Genomic DNA, 13,757 nt, shown 5'->3' on the forward strand with positions numbered 1-13,757 from the left:
TTTTTTTGTTTAAAAGAATACTAGAAAGAATGGTGGCTTTGTTATTGTTTTAGTGAAGGTTCCTTCAAGAGGTCCTCGCGAGGTCTCAATATCATCTTGAAAAGGGAAGGAAAATCGTTTATCATTCATCAGTAATCATCACCAATTAGGTAAATTATTATTCGACTGTTGCTTAGTTTGGGACTAGAAGCGTAGTGTAAAATGTCTACGTGGGATATTTATTTATATTATTTTAAATGACACTGGCTAAGGCCCGCTTCAACCAAACTTTTATCCGAGAATAACTCCTGGTATAACTGGCACATTTACATTTTCAGTATGGGAAATATTGTCAAAATGTCGAATAACTGACGATTTATTCTGAGATTAATATTTACTCTTGTTTGTTCGAATCCTCCCTAAATCTGCAAAGCGCAAAAGGCCATTAAAAAGTATCCCTAATCAAAATATCCGTTTGTTTTAGTCATCACTTTAAGCCTAAATTCCCGTACAGGCATGCCAACTCTCCTAAAACCACGCTGTGGTTTGTGCGGTCATTCTAGTCGAAAGCTGGAATGTTTTCAGATTTCAATAAACCAATATCGCCCGATCGGAATAGGTTTGCAGATTATAAAAACCTTTTTCAATGGATACTCGAGTTGATTGTAATTATTCGATTCGAGATAAGAGCCGTTTATCATGAAAACGAATGAATTAATCTCTCGCATTAACATTTAGGGTTGTCAAGCGAGTTCATTCATGTTGTATGTAGGTATATAATTATAGCTAGGTACTACAGAAATTAAATAATATCTATAGCGTTGGTAGGTAATATGGCATTTTCGACCGCCGAACTTCACCATGGCTCGACTAGCCTTTGATTTATGTTAGTAAATGAACCTAGTTTTAAGGCAAAAAGGTTGCTCATTACGTCATATTTTATCACATCTTTGCTTCTATGATAGGACTGTGGTCTCACAATCCGCTTAACTAATCGAACGGCGACAACCCTCACTCGATTGTTTCTGTTTTTTTTTCACTCGATGCAAATGGACTTAAGGGCCTTGTTAAATTATATGGATAATCGACTGAAACTGAAAAAATAAGACTTTTGAATAATGCAAGGCAAGTAGGTATTTTTCTACATAGTGTTGGTTTGATGATGATGAGTTGATCTATCTATCTATCTATGTCAGCCTTTGGGTTCGCCTTCGAACATAGGCCTCCTCTTCAACCCTCGACCGTTTTCTGTCCCTGGCCACACGCAGACGTAGGGGAAGACCGCCTAAACGATGGACAGACGATATCCGGCAGCAGGCTGGAGTGAACTGGATGTGTGATGAGTTGATATTTCGATAAAAATCACATGGGCCCAAACAAAACCAGTAATATACCAGCCCAAGCTTATTTCATTTTGTAAGCTTATACCAAACTTATTGGTCCCATTTCCGCCAGATCGTTATGGCAGCCATAAAATTATTATTAAAATATTAATTTTGGGTCGGCGTATAAAAGGCCGGACATTATTAAAAACAACAGTAGTAAAGCCAAGTTATCAAGCAACAGATTTAATTTTGGATTAATAATTGAACGCAGGCTGAATTTAATGAGGTTATTAATAAATAGTTAAGTTATTAAAATTTGTGAACGTTAATTCATTTTCATACAGATTGTAGCTCTTTTCATATAATTACGTAGCCATAGGATGAGAAACGGTTCGGGAAATTTTACGTAAAATCTATGGAAGGATGGATTTTGATAAAACTCTATTATGTTATAGCTTACACACCACAATAGCACGTGGACTATAGTTAAATTAGATTTCAACATTTATTCTAATTATTCATTATCATCTACCTATATCTATAAAAGCGAAAGGCCACTGACTGACTGATTCATTCACTCATCGCGAAATCCCAAAAACTGCAAGTGCTAGGAGTCTCAAATTTTGCATGGGGGGGGGGTTCCTTTTAGAACGTAGGTGCTCACTAAGAATGGATTTTACGAAACTCCACCCCTATGGGGGTAAAACGGGATCCATGCGTACGAAGTTGCGGGCGGCCGCTAGTAGAATAAATTATTATTTGCTCTACTAGAAAGCTAAAGTTGAAAAGCCTTTATGAAATTGTAAGGTTTCATCAACATCCGTCAAGTAGTACTTACGTGAATCCATCCTTACAAACTTTCGCGTTTATAATGTCAGCAAAAAACATATACAGGGTGGAATTTTGTAAGCCACCTGAAGGGAAAGTACTCTTAATACTGTAGGTATAGATAGATAGAAAATTATACTCAAAGAAAACATTACTTTATTTTTGAGAAGAAATAGAACTGCATTCAAAGATTTCCAAAAATTTGCTTGCTACACCCGGGAATCGAACCAACTAAAATATGTCAAAAATTACACCCTGTATTTTTATTGCATCGATCGTTAGGGTTAAGTATAAGGATGAAATCTCTCAAACAAACTTGATAAATGAAATGAAAGGAAAACAATGAAATCTTAAATTATTGTAATTATTAACAGAAAATAGTATGGTATGGTGGTAAATTTTCGAAAAAGTTTCGAAATTCTTTGAATGCAGATTTCTTTCAAAAATAAAGGAATGTTTTCTTTGAGTAAAATTTTCTATCTAAAGTTAAGGGTACTTTCCATCCAGGTGGCATTACAAAATTCCACCCTGTATAGGTACCTACTCTTAGATGTTCAGTTTATTCTTTTCATTCTTTTATCTCCTCAGCCTTGGATAAACCATTTTCCTGGAACTCATTATAAGTTTTAACTGATTTCTCTTCGAGTGAAGGTGAGTGTTGTTGAATATTTAAGTATTTACATTATTGAAATATTTTGTTTTGAATATCCAGAGAAATACTCGTACAATGTTGAAAATATTTAAAACGATTCTTGATAAAGTTTAGAAGAGCGAGCATCTAGACTAGAATAACTACAAGGTGGATTTGAAATTAGTTGACAAATAGAAGACATTCTCTGAATTTTAATCCATTAAAGTACCTGCTTACGGCTTTCATACTTTGAGGGCCTCGTTCACCATCTCTGAGTAAAGTATCAAATCGAGTAGGCTACATATTCTTTGCTTACACCCGTATTCACAAACGATGCTTGCTTAAGTGAAGCAGCAAATCGAACGCACAGCGAGCGTTGAATAGAGCTCTGTCGCTCGTATTCACAAACACTGCTATGAGGTCTCACTTTGGGCGTGGACCAATTAGAAGCGAATGACGTAGGTATAATAAACTTACTAGAAACTGTTGATTAAAGACTAAGGCTGAGTTGCGCCACAAGACTTTGACCGTAACTATAACGATAACCGGTGGATTTAATATGGAGTTTGACAGATTTTTGACGTTTGTTACAGTCAAAGTAAGATGGTGCAACCCAGCCTAAGTAAAAATTAAAACGAAAAGTAGGTACCTAATCAATTCGGTTTTAATCAAATTCTTTTACTTTAGAACCTTATGCAGGTATCAGATTGAAAGTATATTTCAAAATCCCAATGAAGTTGTTCAAAAGAAAATAATTTTAATTTAACGTGTCGATCTCGTATCATACGAAAAGCTTAGGACTTGGTGGAGCTTTTAGAACTTTCTCGAACATTGATTAAAATGTTACCTTAGGCTAATCCGCTGATCAAAAAGTTTCGTTCGATCCCTCTTATACTCGTAACTCCTTGTCAAATCGGATGGCAGGTGAAATATTGGGCTGGATTTACGGAAATGTCTTTTCCATTCATTCACATTTGGCTAAGAACTCATGGCGCGATTTTCACCCGCACCCGCGGCGGTTGCGATCCCGCAGCTTCTGTAGAATGCAGATACTTATGTAAAAACTAATGCACAAATTCACGACGCGGTTTTCGCCCGCAGCGGGCGCGGTTGTAATCGGGTCCCGCTCGGCGGTTTTCGCCCGCGCGATTTAGAGTAATAACATTACTGAGGTTAGGTAACCTATGGTGTATGGTAGGCTTGGTTGCACCTTGGTTGCTTGCACCATCTTACTTTAACTTTGACAAACGTCAAAAATCTGTCTAACTCCATACAAAAAGCACCGGTTATCGTCATCATTACTGTTAAAGTAAGATGGTGCAACCCAAAATTATGAACTGCTTAAAAATACCAATGACGATGCTATAGAATTTGTTTACTTACATTGTAAAAAATGGCGCGTAACTTTTTTTCGGGAACCGTGGCTGACCACAGATTAAACAGGGTATTATATTTTGAAATGAAGTCGAGTACAAACGACTGACCTTTGTCTATAAAATATTAACTGGCTGTTTTTGAGTTATTTTAATACGTATAAAACAAAATTATGTTAGATTGTAAAGAAAATAATTCAATAAACGGTTTTTTATTAACAATGTTAGCCTGTATGTGGGTTTACAGTTAGTTTTTCACAAATAAGGTTAGTCAGTCAGTTTTTATCCATAAAACTCTTTGCTGATTCTTTTAAAAATAATGAACATTAAAATATTTGTCTTGAGTAATAAATAACCTGAATAGTCTGATAGCGAGTTAAAAGCCATTTAAGAGCAAGGGTGATGAAATGCTAACAATATTAAGGAATGCTTTGATATTAATTACATAGTATTTTAACAGACATTGTGACTAGACTAGAATATTATGTTACAGCATTTAGACAGGTGTTTGAAAATACCATTTAAACCACTTATTTAATTAAAATTACAATGCAAAACCTCTGTCAGTTAATACAAAGAGCTATTGCAAGTCACGAAATTATGGCCGTACATAAATAACAACAACTGATCCCTGCCACAAAATACATACACTCGNCAGGATAATTAAAAAAATGTCCTTAATCTAAATTAAAGGTTACAAGACTTACAAGTAGTGGTAGTACTGGTAGGTACTATCGGGGACTCGGACGCCTTGACACCTTAAGGGCCTAAATTGTTTGCACACACACGCTCGATTAAACTACGCCCCCATTCATTCATGTTTCGGGTCTAAGCAGCGTTGGCGCACCACTGTAGATGTTTGCAGCCGCGATATCTTTTTAAATACTGGTGTGATTTAAATAAATTTGGTATCAATTTAAAGATAAAAGTTTAATCTTTAAAATGGTGCCACTTTTTTTGGTCCTCACAAATTCGTTAGTACACAAGATCGCGTGGAAACAACTTCATGTAAGTGATTCCATACTTTTGCTCGCGAGTGTAGTAACAGAAGACAATCTGTATGTACTTCATTTTGCATACACGCACACAGCGGCACTCGCGCTCGCAGTGGTTTAGACTGGTTTGCGATTATTGGCGATATCGTGTCCGCGAGCGTTGTCTATGTGTGCGTTGCCCGAACCGGTAGACCTAATTCTCTTATAAAACACTGGATACTTAACTTTCATAATTACATTGCCTCATTTTTAAAATACAATTATTTATTATTCATCTCTAATCAGAAGTTTCTAGTATGACATTGACATTACGTCAATGTCACTATGACAGCAGCTCATTGGTTATAACGATACCGTTATTTTAACGTTTTAGATTTTTCACAGTTAACAGTAGATTGTCTTCTGCTCCTATCTACTTTGTGTCCCTGCCCAGTGTCCTTTGTTAATTCAATTCAAAGATTAAGCTGTCAGAGGAACTCTGTTACTGAATCACTTAAACATTAACATAGATTTGTAATCTTATCAAGTTAAATTATTAATTTATTCGGGTCAGGGTTATTGTCGCTGACAGGTAGGAATAATGGGAATGAATGGGGGGCGTTTGAATCGTTTGATGTGGAAACTTTTTAGTTTTTGTAATTTGTAACTGATTTTATTCTTTCTTAAACAGTTATTCACTCCCGTATTCACAAAAATTACTGTGAGATCTCACAGTGCGCACAGGGTGACACACGAACCAATCACAGAGCTCTATTCAACGCTGTGCGTTCGATTTGCTGCTTCACTTAAGCAAACATCGTTGGTGAATAATACGGGTGTAAGTGTCATTAGGTATACTTTATGTCTCTACATAAAAATTTTGAAGAGACAAATACATTTGAATACCAAATGGTGTTACGTAATCGCAAAAAAATTCACGATTTACTTATTGGTAATACAAATTGGAAAATGTATTCTCTCTTTAATCTATGGCGGCCAATTTGTTCTGTTCCATTTTGCTTTGACTAATCTTAATTTGGTAAGTACCTACTCGTAGCAACTTCAAAAATATTACCTAACTCAACCAGATGGATTCTTTAGTGTAGTAACATTTAGGCGTACTTTATTTTGTAACTAATAAAAAGTATTTTTCATTTAGTTATTTTTGGTCACTATCGCATAAAATGAACTTCACAGAATAAAGCCGTTGCTTATTCTACCTTTAAAGGTATCATTTACGACTTTTGTCTGCGGTATCTGCCTCCAAAACGAATTCAGAGATTTACACGGTAAACAAAAAGATAAGGATGGGTTTCGTCTGTTTACTTTGTAAAATATTTATCATTAAAATTATGGTGGTTTATGGTGGAGAAATGATAACATAATAAAGTTATACTAAAGGAGATAAACTTGAAATAAAATTATGAGTTAAGCAAATATGAAGATGAATGTTAGGCTGAGTTGCACCAACTTACTTTGACGGTAACTAACAATAACCAGTGCTTTTTGTATGGACTATGACACATTTTTGAAGTTTGTCAAAATTAAATTAAATGGTGCAACTCAGCCTAAGAAACGCACTTGTTAAAAAAGCCGTATTATGGTGATCTGGTGATTTTAATATGTCTCTCTCTATTCTGCAAGATTAAAATGTCAGTTCAGTGTCGTTATGTTTCCCGCGTATATTTAGTAAAACATCGACATGCTAAACAAGTCTTTCTCGTTTTTTGATCCCATCTCAGGTTTGATATCGCTATGAAACTCGGATCATAACGCTGAGAGGGTTAGCACTCCGACTCTAATCTTTGTTATGACGCTCACAGCACTATTGCATTTTAAATCCCTCATTTGGCTAGATCGGACGAAGGTCGACGAACTGCACAAATCTTATATTTAATAAAGTTTCAAGTATCAGCTCCACAGTTGCAGGGAGAATATTAAAAACTTTCTTTAGTCCTTTGACCTTTTGATGGTACCAAATAGAACGCGTACGCGCTATAATAGCGCTATAGCGGTAGAAATGTAGACAGTTTCCAAATGTCAATGCAGTACACAATGCTCTGTCGTGGCCTATGGTCCTAACGCCGGCGCTGTTTGACACATTAGTTAATATTCCTTCGGAATAGAGCAACCTTCGAGCAGTCAAACGAAACCAATTTTAGGATGTCACAGGACGTCATTTGTGTATCAGTTTTCAGGATTATTTCACTGTTTTGTACAACAATCAATCACTACACCAGTCACCACGTTTCTGAAGTACTATTTCTCATAAACATCTACGAAAAAAATCCTAAAAAAATCTCAGAGCTCAAATTTTCAGCGTGCCAATGGGTGCTATCGAACTGTCAAATAGTTGCAAAACCGGTTATGTTACGTCGCATCACGCATCTCTTTCTATCACACAATGTTGCTACTAGTAACATCTCGCTCGCTTAGTCCTTTGTTGCTATATTTCGCTAGGTGTATTTATCTACGCGAAACTATCCACATTCTACCAACACAATTCGGCGCTATAGCGTGTAGCGTTCTAGCGCGCTAGGTACGCATTCTGTTTGGCAAAACCCTTAGACCATTCCGGTTTTGTTCCAAGTATTTATTGCCTTCCCAATCACTGTCCTTGTCGTTACCCCAGAAATGTCCTGGACAACAATACAATAGATTGAGATTGTAAATCGACAAGGACTTCGATGTAGTCAACCCTTGTCAAGTTATAGGTGAATTTCTTTATTCTAGCTCGTCTTCAATTAAAGTTGCTCAGCTCTTTTGTGCCTTGCGTAGGATTTTATATATTTCGAGGTTACTGTGGTTGTCAAACTGATTTAATTCTGGATCAACGAGATTTCGATTAACTAACAACTAATGTCTGTTTTTTGTTTAAGAAAAAATCTTTTATTACCTCCACAGTCATGTTCCTATGGAAAAGGGCCTTTGATTGAGGGATTGAAAGAACTTAGTTTAACCGTAACTATAACAATAGCCGGTGCTTTTTGTATGGAGTTTGACAGTTTTTTGACGTTTGCTAAAACTATAGTAAGATGGTGCATCTCAACCCTATAGGTTAAGTTATTAATTTTAGGTCGTACCACAACCTAAAAAAATTGCAAGTCATATGCCTCCGGTGTTGTAGAGAAAAATAAAAATATAAAAACTGAATGAAAACGCTCCGCAGAATTGGCATAGGTTATTGAAGCGGGAATTCAGTTATTGCTTTTGTGGGAAACATATTTTAATTTCAAACATTGCCCTGGAAACCGAACGGGATAACTTTTAAACCTTTTTGTAAGCTCTACAGTTGGTATTTTTCGATTGCAAATAATACAGGCACATAGTACGCAGAACTGACGGCCGATGGGGCAGCAAGGTTCTGGAATGGAGGCCGCGTACCGGAAAACGCAGCGTGGGACGTCCACCCACAAGGTGGACCGACGACATCATAAAGGTAGCAGGGAAGCGCTGGACGCAGGCCGCTACCAATTGATCAACATGGAAAGCATTGGGGAGGCCTATGTTCAGTGGTCGTCCTATCCCAAGTAACACAAAACACAATTATAAGAAGCGTACAACAGCATGAACCTACGTGCAGAGCAGTATATGAGCAGCATATATACGGATATATACGGATATACGGATACGCTCTCGGGGAGTCTACTAGTAAACAACTGTATTTGTCTGCTCCGTAAAATTTGTCTTTAACAGTGGTCAAAAGTTACCGATTGGCGTTATATCGGTACTACTTCTGTAGCGGAAAACCTAAGCTATCTAGTGGTGTGACTCCCGTTACAATCTTCTAAGGGACACCGAAGATATAAGCGAAAACAATTTGGAAATAATCGTTCGCGGACTTCGCCATTTGAACCCGGGCGGCGCTCGGTGTGAATCATCGTGCCTACTAGTGCTGTGCTGCGTGCGGTCAAGTGCTTCGTCCCGGGATGGCTGAAAGGGGCTACTGGTGTGCGGGATGCCGCGGAAGGATCGACGATGGAGGAGCATTTATGCAATGTGTAAAGTGTAAGAAAATCTACGATATATTATGCGCCAATTTTACTGAAACCATGTTTCTTACACTTTCACCTGAATTTAAGAACACTTGGATCTGTGTGGAGTGCCGCAGTAAGATTCCAAAAACCGACAATTCTCATACTCCTATACGTCATTACAATTTGCATGATATGAGTATCTCTAGTGATTGTCCAGATATATCAATGAGCAGCCCCGATAGGGTAACAGTACGCGCTGGAGCACGATATGCTCAAGTGACCAAGCAAAATGATCCTGATCCGGTAAAAAATATCCTAGATTGTATGCAAGCTACCCTATTGAAAGAACTGAAAAAGGCTCAAGATGAGTTTGAAGCGCGATTAACAGAGAAAATCAGTACAGTACTTACTGAGCAGTTTTCGGTATTGAAATCGGAATTACTGGACAAAATATCTGACTTGACAATGAAAGTGACAGATCTAGAGAAGAAAATTGAAGATATGGGTACCTCCAGCACTAGACCAGAGAAAACCAAAGTTCCCAAGGTCTCCAGGGCAATTAACATCATTCCTGGGTCTACTAACCCTAGCCTCAAACAAATCATAAACAAGCCTAAACCATCAGACAAGCAAGAAGGAAGGAGAAATACCGGGGCTACTAACGGAACGCCTACTAGAAACCTCTCTGCTACTCAAAACACGCAGACTCCTATCNTAAAGTGTAAGAAAATTTACGATATCTTATGCGCCAACTTTACTGAAAGCATGTTCCTTACACTTTCACCTGAATTTAAGAAGACTTGGATCTGTGTGGAATGCCGCAGTAAGATTCCAAAAACCGATAATTCTCATACTCCTATACGTCATCACAATTTGCATGATATGAGTATCTCTAGTGATTGTCCAGATATATCAATGAGCAGCCCCGACAGGGTAACTGTACGCGCTGGAGCACGTTACGCTCAAGCCACCAAGCAAAATGATCCTGATCCGGTAAAAATATCCTAGATTGTATGCAAGCTACCTTATTGAAAGAACTGAAAAAGGCTCAAGATGAATTTGAAGCCCGATTGGCAGATAAAATCAGTACAGTACTCGCTGAACAATTTTCAGTATTGAAATCTGAATTACTGGACAAAATATATGACTTGACAACGAAAGTAACAGATTTGGAGAAGAAGATTGAAGATATGGACGCCTCCAGTACAAGACCAGAGAAAAGTAAAATTCCTAAGGCCCCTAGGGAAATCAACATCATTCCTGGGTCTACTAACTCTAATCTCAAACAAGGATCTTCTAACTCTAATCTGAAACAAATCACAAACAAACGTAAACCATCGGACAAGCAAGAAGGAAGGAGGAAGACTGAGGCTACTAACGGCAACGGTACGCCTACTAGGATCATCTCTGCTACTCAAAACACGCAGACTTCTCTCTCTGGCAAAAAAGATGAAGACGCTGACGAGGGTGGCTGGATACAAGTGAGACGAAAANCTCCTATCTCTGGCAAAAAAGATGAAGAAGCCGACGACGGTGGCTGGATACAAGTGAGACGGAAACGTGCGCATACCTCACTCCCTGGCGTGCTGCGAGGAACTGCTGTGCCCGGAGCCACGTCACTATGTGCTGCCGAGAGATGGAGATATCTTCATCTCTACTATGTACAGGAAGGTACTACAGTAGAGCAGGTGCGTACCCATCTTAAGTCTATTTGTGATAGTGACATTTGCACAGTGGAGGCATTAAAGCCACGTGGGCGCTATGCATCATTTAAATTGGGAGTTCCTGCAAAATATGCTGAAAATGTTATGTCTTCCAATAACTGGGCAGAAGACATCTGCGTGAAGCCTTGGCGTCAGTCCTTTCGTGTCAAGGAAAGTAAAAAGTCAGAGTCATAGACGAATCAAAAATGTGTCCTTGATCTACCAGAATGTTCGAGGGCTGCGGTCTAAAACTAGCGTATTTCTTAATAATGTTACTCAGTCGAGTTATGATATTATAGCTTTGACTGAGACATTCTTGACAAGCTCCGTGTCCGATGGTGAGCTCTTTCCACCGGGCTTCACTGTGGTTCGAAAGGACCGTGCGGGAGATTCTGGATGGGGAGGAGTTCTGTTGGCAGTACGGGATTGTTTCAATGTTAGAGTGATTAAAGATGTTGATGGTCTCACACCCCACATGGAATTAGTTTTAGCTATTGTAAATCTTAAAGGAATCAGTTGTTTATTTTGTGTTGTATACCTGCCTCCAAATTACAATAATGAACAGTATCTAAATGTATTGACATGTATTGAAAATGTAATCTGTACCTACCCGAATATGAATGTTTTAGTTATAGGTGACTTTAATCTGAAGTCATGTAGTGTTAACGTTAACATGAATTTTAATCTATTTTGTGACTTCTGTAATCTCCGGCAATATAATAATGTATTAAATAGATATGGTGGTATGTTAGATCTCGTGTTGGGCAACCTCGAACCCGAGCAGGTTACGGTGTCTACAGGATTGGACCCCTTAGTGCCAATAGACCAGTACCATCCTGTACTTGAAGTTAGATTTCAACTTTTGATTGGTTTCCTGCCCACCTCGCCACCTACTGATGTACGCCCTAAAACTAGGCCTGATTGGAACTGGCGTAAGGCTGACCTTCAAGGTTTATATGGGACGCTGGCTGCTATGGATTGGTCTGATTTGTTTGGCGTTGACGATGCAGATTCAGCTGTAGAACTGTTCTATACAAAATTATATGATAGCATAAATTGTTTTGTACCATCTAAAATCAAATCCACGTGTAATAAACGGTACATTTATCCTAAATGGTATACTGCAGACATTATACGTGATATTAAGAATAAATACTTTATTTGAAACGCTATAGGACTGAAGGTAAGGAGTTCAACAAAGAACTTTTTAAATTCTATAGATGGCGAGTTAAAATATTAATAGACAACGCTCATAAGCAAAATTTGAAAGAACTCCAAAAAAATATTATCAACGACCCGGGTAAATTCTGGGAGCATGTTAAAGATAAAAAGAGGGAGAGATGTCACATCGATGCTTTTAAGTTTAACGGCAATGAAGTGACTGGTCAGGCTGCAGCCGACGCCTTTGCCGAATACTTTGGCTCAGTGTTTCAGAGTGAGGTTCCACAGCTAGATTCTGGTGAGGCTGCACGTTCAGCACGTGCGGATGCCACTGCCATTTCTATAGATATCATTGACAAATCTGATCTAAGAGAAGCAATGAAGCGCATTAAGGCGCGATCATCTGGTGGCCCCGATGGTATTCCAGTGTTTCTTGCTAAGGACTGCATATCTGCTCTTCAGGAGCCCCTTTTGTACATATTCAACCTCTGTCTCAGACGCTCTAAGTACCCGAAGCAGTGGAAGACATCGCGGGTTACGCCTATTCCTAAGGGGGAGTCCACTATGGATGTCTCTGGTTTTAGGCCTATTGCCGTGCTTTCAGTGTTTGCGAAAATTATGGAATCAATTTTGAATCTACGTATCGGCAAACAAGTCAACCACTTGCTGCATGATGATCAGCACGGCTTTCGAAAAGCACGATCGACCACTACTAACCTGGTTAGGCATGTCGATTATGTGCACGCTGAGATGGATGCTGGTCATCAGGTAGATGCAGCCTACTTTGATTTCAGAAAGGCGTTCGATATGGTAGATAATGATATTAAGTGACTGGTCAGGCTGCAGCCGACGCCTTTGCCGAATACTTTGGCTCAGTGTTTCAGAGTGAGGTTCCACAGCTAGATTCTGGTGAGGCTGCACGTTCAGCACGTGCGGATGCCACTGCCATTTCTATAGATATCATTGACAAATCTGATCTAAGAGAAGCAATGAAGCGCATTAAGGCGCGATCATCTGGTGGCCCCGATGGTATTCCAGTGTTTCTTGCTAAGGACTGCATATCTGCTCTTCAGGAGCCCCTTTTGTACATATTCAACCTCTGTCTCAGACGCTCTAAGTACCCGAAGCAGTGGAAGACATCGCGGGTTACGCCTATTCCTAAGGGGGAGTCCACTATGGATGTCTCTGGTTTTAGGCCTATTGCCGTGCTTTCAGTGTTTGCGAAAATTATGGAATCAATTTTGAATCTACGTATCGGCAAACAAGTCAACCACTTGCTGCATGATGATCAGCACGGCTTTCGAAAAGCACGATCGACCACTACTAACCTGGTTAGGCATGTCGATTATGTGCACGCTGAGATGGATGCTGGTCATCAGGTAGATGCAGCCTACTTTGATTTCAGAAAGGCGTTCGATATGGTAGATAATGATATTCTCCTTCAGAAACTGGCTCTTATAGGATTAACTCCAAAACTTTTGGATTTTTTTGCCAGTTATCTTGAAAATCGAAGTCAATTTGTAAGAGTGAATGGATTTGAGTCTGATGAATACTACACACGATCAGGTGTCAGTCAAGGTAGCACCCTTGGACCCACACTTTTCTTAATCTTTATAAATGACCTACCTACATGTGTTAAATTTTCTGAATGCCTACTGTTTGCGGATGATCTCAAACTTTGTTTGGGTGTCTCCAGTGTTCCAGACGCTATAGCATTGCAAAGCGACATTGATGCGGTATTAGAATGGAGTTTCGTCAATCGCCTAGCATTTAATACTGACAAGTGTAAAGTAATTACTTTTACAC

The 13,757-nt window shown here is 38.8% G+C and overlaps 1 protein-coding gene across 2 annotated transcripts; it reads left to right on the forward strand.

The window, feature by feature from the left end:
- Positions 1-8,754: 8,754 nt before the first annotated feature.
- LOC114358153 (uncharacterized) lies at positions 8,755-11,010 on the forward strand. 2 transcript variants are annotated; one of them, XM_028312038.1, is made up of 2 exons: positions 8,755-9,796; positions 10,585-11,010. In XM_028312038.1, the coding sequence occupies exons 1-2, from the start codon at positions 9,040-9,042 to the stop codon at positions 10,983-10,985; spliced, it is 1,158 nt and encodes a 385-aa protein (XP_028167839.1). In that variant the 5' UTR covers positions 8,755-9,039; the 3' UTR covers positions 10,986-11,010. The 2 variants fall into 2 exon arrangements, with proteins under 2 accessions (XP_028167839.1, XP_028167846.1); XM_028312045.1 differs by having other exon boundaries at positions 8,755-9,793; positions 10,582-11,010.
- The last annotated feature ends 2,747 nt before the right edge of the window (positions 11,011-13,757 follow it).

The sequence above is a fragment of the Ostrinia furnacalis genome, unplaced genomic scaffold (assembly GCF_004193835.3).
Source record: "Ostrinia furnacalis isolate ACB-3 unplaced genomic scaffold, ASM419383v2 OfSCF0267, whole genome shotgun sequence".
NCBI lineage: Eukaryota > Metazoa > Arthropoda > Insecta > Lepidoptera > Crambidae > Ostrinia > Ostrinia furnacalis.